Source organism: Megascapheus bottae, chromosome 15 (genome assembly GCF_031878675.1).
Source record: "Megascapheus bottae isolate mThoBot1 chromosome 15, mThoBot2.hap1, whole genome shotgun sequence".
Classification (NCBI taxonomy): Eukaryota; Metazoa; Chordata; class Mammalia; order Rodentia; family Geomyidae; genus Megascapheus; species Megascapheus bottae.
The window spans coordinates 46,484,418-46,501,520 of NC_143523.1; the positions used below are offsets into that span (position 1 = coordinate 46,484,418).

A 17,103-nucleotide genomic window follows, 5' to 3' on the forward strand; every position below is an offset into this window, starting at 1 on the left:
ACTATCCTAGGGCTTTCTCATGGCTAGAGCTCTGCTACTTGAGCCACAGTCCTTTGCATGGGGTATCGAGGAATCAAACCTGGGTCTTCGTGCATGCTAGGCAGGCACTTTACCACTAGACCAAACTCCTGGTCCCATATCACTAGTATTTTTTATGAATTATCATGAAGTCAATGACTTACTCCATAATATTTTATCTCTAAATACTTGAGGATGTATCTATAAAAATTAAGGACATTTTTCTTATTAAACTAATAATTCCTAATATTTTCTAGCCTCCTAGTTTCTGTTCTCTAGTTCTAAAGTGTGTGTGTGTGTAGATATATATTACAATTGATTTGTTAAAATACAGTCACTCGGGGCCGGGAGTTTGGCCTAGTGGTTAAAGTGCTTGCCTAGCATGCATGAAGACCCGGGTTCGATTCCTTGGTACCACATACATAGAAAAAAGCCGGAAGTGGTGCTGAGGCTCAAGTGGTAGAGCTCTAGCCTTGAGAAAGTCCAAGGACAGTGCTCAGGCCCTGAGCTCAAGCCCAGGCCTGGCAAAAAAACAAAAAAAAAAAATACAGTCACTCTTACTTTCTTCTCCCCACTTCATTGACAGTGACTTGTTAAAGAGCTAAACTAGTTAGTTATACCATAGACATCCAACCTTATACTTGTCCCTTTGCTTTCTCATTATATCCTTTAGCTTGTCCCCTTTCTTCTCTTTCTTGGTGACTGTAGGTTGTTGAGCTGTAGTTTCAATGAATTTGCTTTAAACAGTTTTGTTCAGATTACTTTATAGGCAACATTGTAAACTTCACACTGCATCATAACCAAAGGTACAGATGTGTGGTTATCCAACTATTACTGATAATAAATGATAGGATCGATTGCTGAGCTAACATGATAAGAGCTTGATCCTTCCATTATAAAGTTATACTTTGCTCCCAATGACCAGTCTATAATCCATGCACTTTGGTTTAAAGAAAGACTTACCCATTTCTTTACCCAGTGAATTTACCAACCATTGCTGATCCTTAAATATCTTCATGGTAATTGTAAAATGGTGATTTTTCGTTATGCATCTATTAGGAATCATCTTTCTCCTCTACAGCAGAGTTTTCTGAGAGGTATTGTTTTAATTGGAAATATATCCACTGGTATGTTCCTTTAGGTGTCAAATGATTGTCTTTCTTTGCTGAGGTCAGTACACCTGAACTCCCTGTGGCAGCTACAGTAAAAACATGTACTACATCTTCTTTATTGTAACTTGTGAAGTATGTTGACATTTTGCTGCCTTTTTTTTTTATTATGCCAAGAGAAAAAGGAAATCTTTTTTTGTAAGAATAAAAATTGAACTATGTGGTTATATTGAGATAATTGTGTAAAAAGAAGACTGTTTGAATGAGTTTCAGAATGGATTATTTCTTCATTACCTAGCACTTTATAATTAACTGTTCTTTTTTTTTTTTCCAGGAAGCTGACGCTTTTGCTAGAGAGCAAGGCTTTGAGGTGAGTTAACCCACAATTGCACACTAAACAGATCCTAAAGGTTTTTTTTTCTAGCTGATAATGAAGTTCTTTTGGACAGTGATTGATGTGCTATTATACTCTCAGAGCCTCGCAGCAGTTGCCATGGAAACTTGGCAGTCGTCATGGTTTCTTTGTTCTGCCAGCACAGTGTTATGACGCACTCTGCTAGGTCTGCACCCAACATCGCCTACAGATGTTATTTATTGAATTTTGAAAAGCCTCTTGGGAAGCCAAGAGGTTGGGCACGGTTTCAAGCTGCCTCTGCAGATATGGGGCCTGTCAGTTTGTTCAGTTAAAAAGCTACCTCATTAGCTGCATTACATTTCACAAGGATTCACTGCTACAGCAGTGGTGGAGCAAGACTAAACAGTGAGATATAATGTCGCTTAAATAATTTCAGCCCTATCACATGTAGATTATCATTATGCAAATTAATTTCCAAAAGATTGTACTTAACAGTTGTTAGGAACTGATTAATTTAAATCCTGATTTTATGAACTTCCCTCTAGACTCTTTTTTTTTCTCTACCTCTGGCTCTCTCTTTCTCTTGGATAGCATAAAATATACACAAATTTTATTAAACAAAATATTGATAATTGGCTTTAATTTCCAGGCCTTGATTCTGTTTTCCTAATAGAAGAATTATGATCTCAAGATTCAAAATTCCATGAAGTGGCTGTTTGCCAAATTAAGATAACAGTCAAAACCATGTTTTTATCTGTGCAATATCCATCTTTCAGTTCATTGTTAGAAAACACTGACTCCAATATGAGCCCAGGTTAATTGACAGAGAATTAACTGAGTTTATGAGTCTTTTATGATTATGGTATTTAATTGAGTCAGAATTATGTAGAATGTTATGTCTTGTAAAGCAACTTAAAATACTACCAGATAGTAATATTCTTAAAATGTAATGTGACTAGAACTGAGATCTAGAACCCTTCCTTATTTGCATACTAAGGATTGTCTAACATCTATAAAGCTGTGAGCTTTGTTTAGATAATACTTGTAAGCTTACTTGGAACACTTTAAAGAAAGGTGTGCCACTTTGTTATGGAACTGTTACTTATATATACTAAAAGCAGATTCATTACCAAGCAACAAAGTAAACAGATGCATATTATCTATGTTGTAGGACTTGATGAGCCAGAAATAGAGCTTTGTTTCAAAAAGAAGACAGTGAACATATAAGTATTCCCTCAAGATCCTATGCAAGAACTACTTCAGCAGGAACACCTCATGATACTCCATTATTTAATTTGGGGCAAGTTTGCCTTTTTAGTTGTTGTCCCATACTCTAGTTAATAGAGAATTGATTCATCTACAACTTTATCTTCTCCCATCCTTTTTTTTCCCCATCAGTCCTGGGGCTTGAACTCAAGGCCTGAGCACTGGCCTTTGGCTTTCTCATGGCTAGAGCTCTACCACTTGAGCTACAGCACCACTTCTGGCTTTTTCTATGTATGTGGTACCAAAGACTCAAACCTGGGTCTTTGTGCATGCTAGGCAAGTATTCTACCATTAGGCCAAACTCCCAGCCCCTTTCCTTTCTTTTTTGTCTAATTTAAATTTTATAATTTTCCAAACTGGAAATTGATCAACAGAACAATTTACTTAAAGGAATGTTCAATTTGAAAATCAAAGATGTGGGTGTGTGGGGGTGGAGAATGGGGACAATAACATGAGAAGGGGTATCATTGTGTGAGAAGTAATGCACCTACTACCTGATGAATGTAATGTATACATTACCCCAATAATAAAAAATTAAATTAAACTAAAGAAAAGAAAAGAAAGACAAGGATGCAATCAAAGTGCTCATTCAGGGCCAGGATTGTGACTTAGTGGTAGAGTGCTTATCAAGGCTACATGAAGCCCTTGGATTGATTCCTCACTATCACATACACAGAAAAAGCCAGAAGTGACACTGTGGCTCAAGTGGCAGAGTGCTAGCCTTGAGCAAAAAATGTCCAAGGACAGTGTCCAGGTCCTGAGTTCAAGCCCCAAGACTGGCAAAAAAAAAAATGCTCACTCAAATCGTCAGACACTTGTGGCTTATGCCTGTAATCCTATCTACTCAGAAGGCTCAGATCTGAAAATCGAGGTTCAAAACCAACCTGGCAAGAAAGCCAGAAACTGAGCTGTGATTCAAGTGCTGAGGGTGGTATACCAATCTTGAGGAAAAAAGGTCAGGGACAGTGCCCCAGGACCAACTAATAGATACATACATACATACATACATACATACATACATACATACATACATACAAGCTCAAACCAATTTTCCATAGATAAAAACATATTGGACATAAATTTGAAACTTGTCAGTTTACCACATTACCATAAAGATTATTTTAGTTACACAGTTTTCACAGATACTTAGAAATATAACATGTTTTATAACAATGATCCCTAGCATCTATGTAATATTTGCTTAAATATTTCAGTAGGCCTGACTAATTCTACTTCTACTTTCTCCTTGAGCTGTTTGCTCTGAATACTCCTAGTTTACCTTCAATCTTAGCAACAAACTACTTTTTCAGTTTCTGTATATTTTATTAGTTCTTACTGACTGCTTTCCGAATTTCTTTTTGCCATAGGTCTGCTATAATTGATTAAAGCACACAAGCAAAGTAGTGATTACAATCACATAACCATATTACCTTCTCACATAGCAAAACTGTTCTGTCAAAGATGTTGACAGTGATGTGTTAGATTGGGTAAAGAATATATAGCATCTTGAAGTTCCCCTTTATGGATTCCCAAAAAACATCCCAAGCATGACAGAATATATATGAACCTCGAGTAGAATTGCCTCAGGTAAGCATTATTAATAAACAATGGAACACTACCTGGAGAAATTCAGTGATTTTTATAATGCAACAAAAGTTTAGTTCATTAGATAGCAATATGAAAGCATAGGTTGGGAAATTGGTATCCCTCCATGGGGCTTGAACTCTGGGCCTGGGTGCTGTCCCTGAGTTGTTCAGCTCAAGGCCACTGCCGTACCGCTGGAGCCAAAGCCCCACTTCCCCTTTTCTAGTGATTAGTTGGAGATAAGAGTCTCAGGTTCTTTAGTGCCCAGGCTGGCTTTGAACCATGATCCTCAGATATCAGCCTCCTGAGTAGCTAGGATTACAGGCATGAGCCACAGCACTCAGCATGGGAACTTGGTGTTCTTAAGGGGAAAACAAAAATAAATCATTTTACTTTACAGTTTTCTGTCTGTGAAATGTGCAAATACTCTAAAATCTAATGTGAAAAAAGAAGATTAAAAAAACTCTCACCTCTTCCAACTTAATATTTCCTATAAATTGGGAACAAAACTCAGAAAAGAGAAATGATTAAAAGAAAGAAAAGTGAACACTCTTTTTTTTTCCACACCAGCACTGCTGCCCTGCCCTAATTATCTATTATAAATCCCAATCAGTTCCCAAAGCCTGTGAGCAAGGCCACTAGTGATCTGTCTGCTGACAGACCAGTGCACATACCTCTGAAAATAACCAATGTTTATTCATCAGGAAATAGCCACAAACGCATTGTTTACAATTTTCTGCTTAGCTTCACGCAAATTTTAGATAATCTTTGATTCTTTTTCTTTAATCTTTAATCTTTCAAATGAATTGGGCAGTTTACAACAAGAAGCAGCAGTTTTAAAAGGTCCTGGAAAAAGCCATAAAAATTAGATCTGAGCAGAGAACAAAGTTCAAAAGAGAAATATACGTACATATATACATACATACACACATCATATATGTGCATATATATGTGTATCTGTGTGTATATATAGCATATATAGCATATATATTATTTTAAATTATATAGTGCTTGATTTAAATGACAGACCTGCTAAGAATTGAAAATGATCATTTTTGCGGTTAAAAAGTTTCACAGCTGGGCCAGGAGTTTGGCCTAGTGGTTAAAATGCTTGCCTAGCATGCATGAAGACCCAGGTTCGATTCCTCGGTACCACATACATAGAAAAAAGCCACAGTGGTGCTGAGGCTCAAGTGGTAGAGCTCTAGCCTTGAGAAAGTCCAAGGATAGTGCTCAGGCCCTGAGCTCAAGCCCAGGCAGGACTGGCAAAAAAAAAAAAAAGTTTCACAGCCTCCTATTATTGAAGAAAATCAGTTCAGACTGCGATGTGTTTTTAAATCTACCTTATCTTGAATGGAACCAAAAAAGATTACTTAATTTAGGATCTCAGTAAAAGTAAGATACTTAGAAGCATGCTTCATTATGAAGCCATTTAAAATCTATTGGAACTTGATTTGAATTAAATAAAATGAAGGAGATACCTCAAATCTAAATATAAGATTACCTCCATATTTCCATTGTCTGCAACAGAATATATGTCAAATGATAAAGAGAAAGCATACCTTCTCTGTTGGATCGTTTATTCAGCATTACTCCAAGCAAGAAATTTTAATTTTCTTGTTATAGAAGTAAAAGGTATAATAATACTTCTGTTCGGGCTGGCAATGTGGCTTCGTGGTAGCGTGCTTGCCTAGCATGCATGAAGCCCTGGGTTCAGTTCCTCAAGACCAAATAATGAAAAACAGCTGAAAGTGGCACCGTGGCTCAAATGGTAGAGTGCTAGACTTGTGTAAAAGAAGCTCAGAGTTAGTGCCCAATCCCCGAGTTCATGCCTCAGGACTGGCCAAAACAAAAAACAAAAACAAACAAACAAAAAAAACCTTCTTCTGTAGAGGAAGAAAAGTATCTCCTTGCTTCTCACAGCCTCTGGCTCTGTTCAGAGAATCCTAGGCTTTTCTCTGACCAAGGAAGACTTTTATCATTTTCTTATTGAATTCAGAATTGAAAATTCTAAAAGAGAAAAGTATAGAATTATGTTCTAAATGTAAAGCCATGTGTGATGAAGTCTGTAGTTCTAACTATTCTGGAAGCTGAGGCAGTAAGGTCCATTGAGGTGGATGGTAGAGGTCCCATTCAACTATTAAAATGTAATCTCTCATCTGGCCTGTCCACATTCTGAGTGCTCTGAAGTCCGTATAGCTCATGACTGCTTTATTGGGCAGTGGGGGTGTCAAGTATGTATATCATCTCAGAATGTTGCATTCAACTCCATAAACAGAAAGTCTACGGAGCATATTCAAAAGGTATGGCTTTCCAAATAATTTTGTTTTCTTTTTTTTTTCTTGGGTTAGTCCTGGAGCTTAAACTCAGGGCCTGGGCTTTCTCTAGGCTAGTGAATTACCACTTGAGCCACATCACTTCTGGCTTTTTCTGTGTATGTGGTACTAAAGAATCAAACTCAGGGCTTCATGTATGCTAGGCAAACACTCAACCACTAACTAGGCCATGTTCCCAACCCTCCAAATTATTTTCTAAAATGACTCTAAGATTCCTATGTTGTATTCACATAAATAAAAAATGAACAGTTACTCAGTTTCTGAAAATAAAAACTAAGCCAGGTCCTGCTGCCAAGAAAGTGAACTAATGCTTTCATACGTACTTCATGTCTCCTGACACCTATGAAAACAAGGACATTTAAAAAACAGGTTAGGAGGGCTGGAAATGTGACTTAGAGGTAGAGTGCTTACATAGCATGCATGAAGCCCTGGACTCAGTTCCTCAGTACCACATAGAAAAAGCCAGAAGTAGCATTGTGGCCCAAATAGTAGAATGCTAGCCTTGAGCAAAAGAAGCTCAAGAACAGTGTCTAGGCCCTGAGTTAGCTCCAAGACTAGGAATAGGGAAGAAAAAAAAAAAACATTAAAAAAACAATGAAATCAATCTTATTATACACCTCATTTATCATTAATTATACATATTTACTGACACCTGATTATGTGCTTGACACACTTGATAGACCTTGAAGGCAAAAAAGAAATGACCATTGTTATGAAGGAACTGGAGATAATAATGGCCATGGGATGATTTTCCACAAAAGTGAAATCTAAAAAATGAGCATCTAACAATGACAGAAAAAAAGCTGACCAATCGAATGGAAACAAATTACAAAGAAAGGGAACAAAAGCACAAAGACTTCTGAACAAGAAAGAGCATAATGTACTATTAGCTCTGGGAACTGAGAAGGCCAATGTTGTCATGTTGGACTGAGTGGGGAGAGGCACTGTAGGACTCAGTCTAGTGACAGACACAGAGCATAGCTCCATAACTGTTACACAAATTTCTGCATATAAAACAAAACAAAATAATATGTGAAGCAATGTGTGGAAGCACCACAACTGGAATTCTATAGAAATGGGTATGTTGGGACAGAATTGTTTAACAATTCTATCACCAGCTAGTTAAAAATGGAATGACAAAGCTAGGTGCAGTAGCTCACGCCTGTAATCCTAGCTACTCTGCAGGCTGAGATCTGAGAATCGAAAACCAGCCAGGGCTTTAAAGACTGAAAGACTCATCTCCAATTAACCACTAGAAAATGGGAAGTGGATCTGTGGCTCCAAGGGTAGGGCAGTAGCCTTGACCCACAAAAAAATAAATAAAAATGGGATGAAGAAGCCAGCACAGGAGTTCATGCCTTTAATCCTAGCTACTCAGAAGGCAGAGATCTGAGGATCAATGATTATTTTATAAGATTCTTCTGATATCCCACTACCTATGATAACCAAACAAGACAAGACGACAAGACCAGATTAATTGTTTGCAGGACAAATTAAAACCCACCAGTTGCTGCGGGGGAGAGGGGGGGTGCCCGTGGCTCACGCCTGTAATCCTAGCTACTCAGGAGGCTGAGATCTGAGGATCAAGGTTCAAGGCCAGCCCAGGCACAAAAGGACCTGAGACTCTTATCTCCATCTAACTTGAGTTCAAGCCCTATGACCCACAACAGCAACAACAAAAAAATTTCTTCCCAGGGGCCAGGGGTTTGGCCTAGTGGTAGAGTGCTTGCCTAGCATGCACGAAGACCCAGGTTTGATACCTCTGTACCACATACATAGAAAAACCGGAAGTGGTGCTGTGGCTCAAGTGGTGAGCTCTAGCCTTGAGATAAGTCCAAGCACAGTACTGGCAAAAAAAAAAAAAATTCCCAGTTTATAAAACCTTTCCCAACATTTCCAATGTACAATTAATATATTTAAGCCTTGAGAAGTACTGGAAATGCATTGCCACAGTCAGCTCATCAAATGAAAATGAGGCTGTATGAGTTGTTCAAGGTCACCTAGCTAACACATACCTGTAGTAAATTCAGAGTTCCAATGTTCGTTAAGCCTGGTGACCTTTACTGTAGGCTTTTACTTTCTCTATAATGGTCTAGGATTGTAGAAGAGATTCTACAATGACCTTGACAAATGATTATTTTGACATTAAAAATTGAAATGTATTGCCATAAATGTCAGAATATTAGGAAAAATAGCCCATTTGAATGGAAGATCAGAAATGGGTGTGAAAATGATTTAGAAGAACATTCTAAAATATTGTGTCAATAACAGTAAAAGCACATTGGCAGAAGTCATATAGGCACCAGGCTAGGTGGCTCATACCTGTAATCCTAGCTACTCTGAGACTGAAATCTGAGCTTCAAGGTTCAAAGTCAGCCTGAGCACAAAAGAACCTGAGACTTTATCTCCAATTAACCACTAGAAAATGGGAAGTGGGGCTTGGCTCAAGGATAGAGCCTTAGCCTTGACCTAAAGAGATCAGAGATGACACCCAGGCCCAGGGATGGGGTGGTAATGTTGAGCTGAAGAGCTCAGAGACAGTGTCAGGCCGAGTTCAAGCCCCCATGACCCACAAAAAAAAAAAAAAAGAAAAAAAAGAAAAATCATGGAAGCATGTGGGTAGCATGTAACACTAGTTAAGACTACTATGTTCTCTGGAGAGACTAAGATGCTAATTCTGGCTCCACTACATGTATTTATGGCTTTAAACAAAGTACTTGACCTCTTTGAATTAGTTTCTTCATTTGTAAAATGAGATAAGCAATAGTATCTACAGCCTTTGGGTAATGAATATTTTAGAGCTATAAGCATGGTTCTTAGGTCTTTTTGTCTATAAAATATACACAATTGTACTTCTCCAAGTAATACTGCATAGAAAAGCTGAGATTTGATGACCACTTTAGAACTCCATAATAGCTCATGTTCAATTGTGTGAGGATATTCGCCTTCTGTATCTTTTGCTTTCCTCATGTGATACTCTAATTGTATTTTCAATAGTCAAAACTCTTGAGTTCTTTTTAGAAATTATGGGACAACAGTCGATCATAGGGTCAAAATAAGTCAAGCAGAAAATATATCACTGTACTTTTTCATTTAATCTACTTTCATTCTTACAATAATTATTTAAAAAAAAAAACAACAAAAAACAATGTTACTATATATATAGCCCATGCTGGCCTCAAATTTGGAAGTCTTCTGTTTTGACCTTTCAAGCGCTGAGATTACAGACATGTACTACCATGTCTGGCTTTAAGTTTTTATTTCTATTTTTATTTATTTATTTTTTGCCAGTAGTGGGGCTTGAACTCAGGGCCTAAGCACTGTCCTTGGACTTTTTCTCAAGGCTAGAGCTCTACCACTTGAGCCACAACAGCTTTTTTCTATGTATGTGGTACTGAGAAATTGAACCTGGGCCTTCGTGCATGCTAGGCAAGCACTCTACCACTAGGCCAAACTCCCAGCCCCTAAATTTTTATTTCAAAATAATGTTAGTTTTAGAAAAAAAATTATAAAAGTAGTACAGAAATTTCCATATACTTTTTACCTACCTTCCTCTAATGTTAATGTCTTATAACCAGATTATAATGACACAAACCAGGAAATCAACATTGTCACAATGCCAAAAACAAATTATATGAATTGCTTTCTTTTTTTTTTTCCTTCTACCAGTATGGGGGTTGAACTCAGGGCTTGGCCTTGTCCCTGAGCAAGGTTAATGTGCTACCACTTGAGCTACAGCTTTACTTAGAGCTTCCTCCGCCCCCTTAGTCTTCATTTATTCTTTACAACACCTTAAAAAAAAGACCTCCTCTGTAAAAAATAAAGTTTTATCTGTTGCAGTAGCATATATCTGTAGTCCTAGCTACTTTGTAATCTGAGATAGAAAGATTACTTGAGCAAAGGAGTTTGATACTTACCTGAGCAATCTTGTAAGACTCAAAATTTTTCAAAAATATAATGCACTGCCAAGCTGGTGGCTTATGCCTATAATCTTAGCTATTAAGGAAGCTGAAATCAGAGGATTGTAGTTCAAGGCCAGCCTAGTCCATAGACTGTAGTGGACATTGATGAAAGTGAACCAAGCAACTCATGGACGGAGATGGGAGGGAGGGAATGAGAGAAAATGAGGGAACAGATGATACTAAGCAAAATGAAAGAAATGTACTTATCACTAGACATGTAAAGGTAACTCCACTGTCTATCACCACTAAAACAACAATAAACTACTACTACTACTACTACTACTACTACTACTATTACTACTATTACCAATAATAATAATAATAATAAATCCATCCTAGGAAGGAAAGTCCATAAGACCTCTTCTCTCCAATAAGCTACTGGATAAGAGCTGGAAGTATCATTGTGGCTCAAGTGGTAGAGCACTAGCTTTGGGTACAATGAAGTTCAGGTCCAGACCCTGAGTTCAAGCCCTAGCACCAGCACCCCCCCAAAAAAAATGGAGTACACCATGCTTTTGAAATACGAATATGTTTGCTTCTTTGTTAAATATGAGTTATACATAATTATAAATACAATAGGAGCTAGGTGCAATTGTCTCACACCTATAATCCTAGCTACTCAGGAGGCTGAGATCTGAGGATAACAGTTGAAAGCCAGCCCAGGCTCCAAACTTCATGAGACTCTTATCTCCAATTTACCACCAGAAAGCTGGAAGTGGTGCTGTAGTTCCAAGTGATAAGAGTGCTAGCCTTGAGCTGAAGAGCTTTGGGACAGAGTTCAAGCTCCATGACAAACCAGGATGTTTGAAAGGCCCATCAATAGTCATGGTCACAAGTTAACTGTTCTTTTCCGAGGCAGTTGTCCTCTGCACGTCATAATGTTATTTGCTACTAGAAGCTTGACTTCATATTATTTTAGACTTTCTTAAGTATTTAGTGAGCAAATTTTACTGCAAATGTCACAACTTTTTGAGTGTAAGAGTTTCTGTATTTTTGAAGTTATTTATGATAAACCTTATGATTCCTCCTCTGTTGCTCACATATTTCTATGGTATAACTTTGTGAAATTTGCACAGTGATACAGCAAGTTACCAACAAAGCTCAGTCCATAGGAGTTTTACAGACATGAATTTTTAAGTTACCTAAAATGGTTAAACTGGTTTGTTTACTTACTGTTTTTTTTTTCTTTGCCAGTCCTGGGGCTTGAACTCAGGGCCTGAGCTCTGTTCTTGGCCTTTCTCAAGGCGAGACCTCTACCACTTCAGCCATGACACCATTTCTGGCTTTTTCTATGTATGTGGTACTGAGGAATCAAAATCAGGTCTTTGTGCATGGTAGGCAAGCACTCTACCACTAGGCCAAACTTCCAGCCCTTATTTATTTATTTATTTATTTATTTATTTACTTGCTTATTTATTTATTTATTTATTTATTTTGGTCGTCCATGGTGCTTGAACTCAGGAACTGGCTACTGTCCCTGAGCTCTTTTGCTCAAAGTTAGTACACTACCAATTTGAGCCACAGCTCCACTTCCAATTTTTTTTTTCTTTTGCCAGTCCTGGGCTTGAACTCGGGGTTTGGGCACTGTACTTGGCCCCATTTTTTTGCTTAAGGCTAGTGCTCTGCCACTTGAGCCACAACCCTACTTCTGGCTTTTTCTGTGTATGTGGTACTGAGGAATCAAACCCAGGGCTTTGTGCATGCTAGGTGAGCATTCTGCCACTAGTACCTAATTTGTAATTTTCAAACTTAATCTTTCTGAAAAGATTAATCTTTACATAGGAAAGACCTAGCATTTCCCCCTCTCATTTAGTCCTGTGAAAAATTTGTCATTGTAGCAACTGTACTATTTCCAAATTCAGCATAATTATATTCTGTAACTCTCTAAAATAATTAAATATTCCTTTTTTAAATTAAATAACTAAAATCTCTGCAGAGTATGGAGTACAACCATCCTTAGGTTTAATCATATGGGCAGGAGAAACATGAGTTTATGGCCATCATGGGATACATGATGATATCCTATCTCAGCAAACAAACCTCTCTTTAGAAATTTGTTGGGCCGGGAGTTTGGCCTAGTGGTAGCGTGCTTGCCTAGCGTGCACAAAGACCTGGTTTTGATTCTTCAGTACCGCATATGCAGGGGGGGAAAAAAGCCAGAAGTGGTGCTGTGTCTGAATTGGTAGAGCACTAGAAAGCCCAAGACCCAGGACTGGCAAAAAAAAAAAAACAAAAGTATCATTGTTTTGTGCTTATGTTTAGGTCATACCTTACAGAAATAGGTCCCATCTGAAGTAATATTGTTAACCTGCTAATGAAGTTTTTTGTTATTGTACTGGTTAAAAAAAACTTTGTTTCCTTTCTTTTAATAGACTAAAGACATTAAGGAAATAGCCAGAAAGACACAAAGTCTTCCAAAGGTGAACTCAAAGAGACAGAGAATTGTGATCTTCACCCAAGGGAGTGGTGACACTGTAATGGCCACAGGTACGTGTGGGGGCTGTGTGACAAAGACAATTGATCCTGATAGAATTACATGTTAGATTATTCACAGCAATATGCGTTTTACAATTATTTTAGTAAACATTCCTATTCTATCAAAAGGATTTCATTTTCAATATGATAATTTCTTAAAATCCAGTCATATAAAACTATTTTGATATGTATAATTTACTTTTGAAATTTTGCAGATTCTATTAGTCCAGAAATGTCTTTCTTTAAATAAAAGGAAAGCATCTTATTTTCAAATATTTGTACTAGCATAAATTCACCTAGTCATAAATAAAATATAGAAATGTTGTTTCCTGAGATTCAGGAAGTGGCTCTACCACTTGAGCCTCAGCACCACTTCTGGCTTTTTTCTATGTATGTGGTACTGAGGAATTGAACCCCCGGGTCTTGGTGCATGCTAGGCAAGCACTCTACCAATTAGGCCAAACTCCTGGCTCTGTTTGTCCACCTTTCTTATTATGGAATTTAATAGGTATCAAAACAAAGATTCAGAAATTTGCTTCAAATTTTATTTAGTGAGTGGTAGAAAGCAAATCTGAGGCATCTATGAAATGAGACTGGTCCTAGCTGGGCACTAGTGGCTCATAGCTGTAATCCTAGCTTAGCTACTGAGGAAGCTGAGATCTTCGGATCATAGTTCCAACCCATTCAGGGCAAGAAAGTTGGTGGGACTTTTACCTGTAATTAATCAACAGCAAAAATAAAACCAGAAGTGAGGCAGTAACTCAAAATGGTAGAGCATTAGTCTTGAGCAAAAGAGAGCTCAGCACCTAGGCTCTGAGTTCAAGCCCTATGACCAACCCTCCTCCTTCTCCCCCCTAAAAAAATCAGACTATATCTGTTAAAATGTTGAAGTTGGACAATGGGGCTAGCATTATGCTGTTATATCTACTTGTGTATGTGTTTGGAAACTTCCATAATTTGAACTCAGAAAAAAAAAAAAAAGTAGGCCAGGAGTGTGCCCCAGTGTTAGAGTGCTTACCTAGCATACACAAAGCCATGAGTTCAATTCTTTGGAATTACATACACAGCAAAAAGTTGTGCTGTTGAGCGCTTGAGAAAGCTTAGGGACAGTACCCAGGTCCTAAGTTCAAGCCCCAGAATGTAGCTGTGAGCTCGTGGCTTATGCTTGTAATCCTTGCTACTCAGGAGGCTGAGATTTTGGGGTGGAGATTCAAAACCATCCAGGGCAAGAAAGTCTATGAGACTCTTATTTCTAATTAACAATCAGAAAACCAGAAATGGTTTAGAGCAGTGCTGTCCTTGAGCAAAAGAGCTGAGGAACAGCATCCAGGCAGTTGAAACCCCAGGACCCAAACAAACAAACCAAAAGTAGCTAGTCACCAATGGTTCACACCTGTAATCTTACCTAGTCAAGAGGTTAAGATTACAGTTCAAAGGCAGCAAGATCAGAAAAGTTTATAAGATTCATCTCCAGAATAAATTAACAAGAAGCCAGGATACAGGTGCGGCTCAAGTGGTAGTGACATATGAACCAACACTAGAACCTGAGTTCAAACCTGAGGAGGAGGAAGAGGAAGAAGAGCTGAATGAGTGATGTGATATACTACTGTAATCCCAGCTGCTTAGGAGATGGACATAGTAAGCTTGACAAAATGCACAAATACCTATTTGAAAAATTAACTCATGCAAAAAGGCTTGGAAGTATGGCTCAGGTGATTAAGTTCTTTTCTAGAAAGCACAAAACCCTGAGTTCAAACCCACATACTTCTTTTCTTTTTCAAACAAGAATCAGAGTGACTTTCTCGATACATAACCTTGCTAAGTCATGAATTCTAGAATAGATTTAACAAAAGGAAGGCAATCCAGTCCAAGAGCATCATATAAGCAAATGACCAAGTACCACATAACTACTGTGGCAGGGAAAGGCATATTGTTAATTTCTTTGAGAGAAAAGAAATAAAACAGGAAAGAATATCACTGTATTGATGCAAACTAAAATGCTTTCTCCCTATAATGAGTAGTCTATTCCTATCTTACCAGTCGACAGTTTAAAAAAGTGAAAAACATACAGACTTCTCCTCAAATAGAAAATAAAACCCTTCCTTCAGATTCATAAAATGCTATTTCACTGCTCTTTATGGAGATGTTCATTTTAAGGCTTTGTGTATTATAGAAACATATGTCACATGAGTGTCTTCCTCTTTATAAATTTGTGCAGTTTTCCCAAAGTTGAAAATTTACCTCTTTATCTTGTGATTGAAATTTTTAAATTTATTTTTTAGTAAATCTACTAAACCATTCTTAAGAATGCTTACAACTGTGGCTGGGACTTTGGCCTAATGGTAGAGTGCTTGCCTAGCATGCATGAAGACCTGAGTTCAATTCCTTGGTACCACATACATAGAAGAAAAAAAAAAAGCCAGAAGTGATGCTGAGGCTCAAGTGGTAGAGCTCTAGCCTTGAGAAAGTCCAAGGACAGAGATCAGGCCCTGAGCACAAGCCCAGGACTGGCAAAAAAAAAAAAAAAAAAAAAAAAATGCTTTTAACTGGTTGGAAGTTTGGCCTAGTGGTAAGAGTGCTTGCCTGGCATGCACAAAGACCCAGGTTCGATTCCTCTGTATCACATATGTAGAGAAAAAAAAAGCTGAAAATGGTGCTATGGCTCCAGTGGTACAGCTCTAGCCTTGAGAAAGCCCAAGGACATGGCCCAGTACTGGCAAAAATAAAAAGAATGCTTACAACTAGGACTGCATTTAAGGAAAGACCCTGGATAGTCTTTGCTACAATATGAAAATGAACTCAAATTAGAAGATGCACTATATCTGCAATGCATGATAAATACAAGATGGATAGAGAATCTGTTCAGTGGTGTCAGCTACAAAAGCAAACATGATAAATGTTAATGCAGTTTTGAGCCCTGGGATAAGCTATTCAGTGCACAAGTATAGCTGAATCTCTTTGCTATGTTGTTATTCATGGCAGCCAAATAAATGTCAATAATAAAAGAGAATTAAAGATTTTCATTTCCCAGAGGCAGTCCTCTAATACGACTTGATCTTTCATTTCATTTGTAATTCGTTCTCATGTCAGGATGCAATCATTCGTCAGGCTCTGGGTGTCATGTTAAGTCATTTAATAATGATTAAGAACATAAAAATGCTTGGCCTGTGGGGCAATTCACAGAAGAGATGCCAATTTGTTATTGTTTTCCCTTCTTTCCTCTTGAATATGGATCCGGTTTTTCCCACCTCCAAGCATTAAAGTACAAGTGGAAGATAGAAGAGAAAGTGTCCCTTAATTTACCATAACTGACATTCCAGAATGGCACAAGGCAGTGCTAACATACTTATTAAAGCACTAATTAGGAGTTATTGTGCCTGAAACCTCACACTGCAGAGTATTTTTAAATGATCACACTGTGAAGTTTGTAGAATGTAGCAATAATGTTAACAAAATCAATTCTGTTGGTATTTTATTCTGGCAACCTATCTCCTTTTGAGATATGACATCTCTAAACCAGTTTCCTTTATAAATTTAATTCTTCAGACTCTTACTTAAGTTGCCAGGAAGTCTAAAGTCTTTCCCAGATTTATTAGTCCTCTTTTTCAGATTCTTTTCCATTCAGTTCAAAGATTCTGTCATCTATTGATCATTGTTTCAGTACCTACAGGCTAACTGAGTTCAAAACAGCAACAACAACAAAAAAGTTTTTTCTAAGGGAGAGCTGGGCATTGGAGAGTGTTAAGAGTAACATAGTCAACAATTCTACTTCTACTTATACACACACAGGAACTGAACACAGGAATTTGAACAAATATATGTGTTCCCATGTTTCATAGTGGGAAAAAAAAAAAAAGAAAGAAAAAGAAAAAAGATAAAACCAGAAGTGGCTCTGTGGCTCAAGGCTCTTCTGCTCAAGCCTTAAGCAGAATAACTCAGGGACAGTGCCCAGAGTTCAAATCCCATGACCAACAAAAATAAATAAATAAATAAACCTA

General features: G+C 37.7%; 1 protein-coding gene across 1 annotated transcript in view; it reads left to right on the plus strand.

The window, feature by feature from the left end:
* Nucleotides 1–17,103, plus strand: part of Adk (adenosine kinase) — a 328,745-nt gene that overhangs the window by 240,747 nt on the left and 70,895 nt on the right. Inside the window, exons 8-9 of the mRNA XM_090346612.1 lie at nucleotides 1,462–1,497; nucleotides 13,003–13,117. Of these exons, the coding sequence (XP_090202738.1) occupies nucleotides 1,462–1,497; nucleotides 13,003–13,117 (151 nt within the window). The remainder of the gene's footprint in view (nucleotides 1–1,461; nucleotides 1,498–13,002; nucleotides 13,118–17,103) is intronic.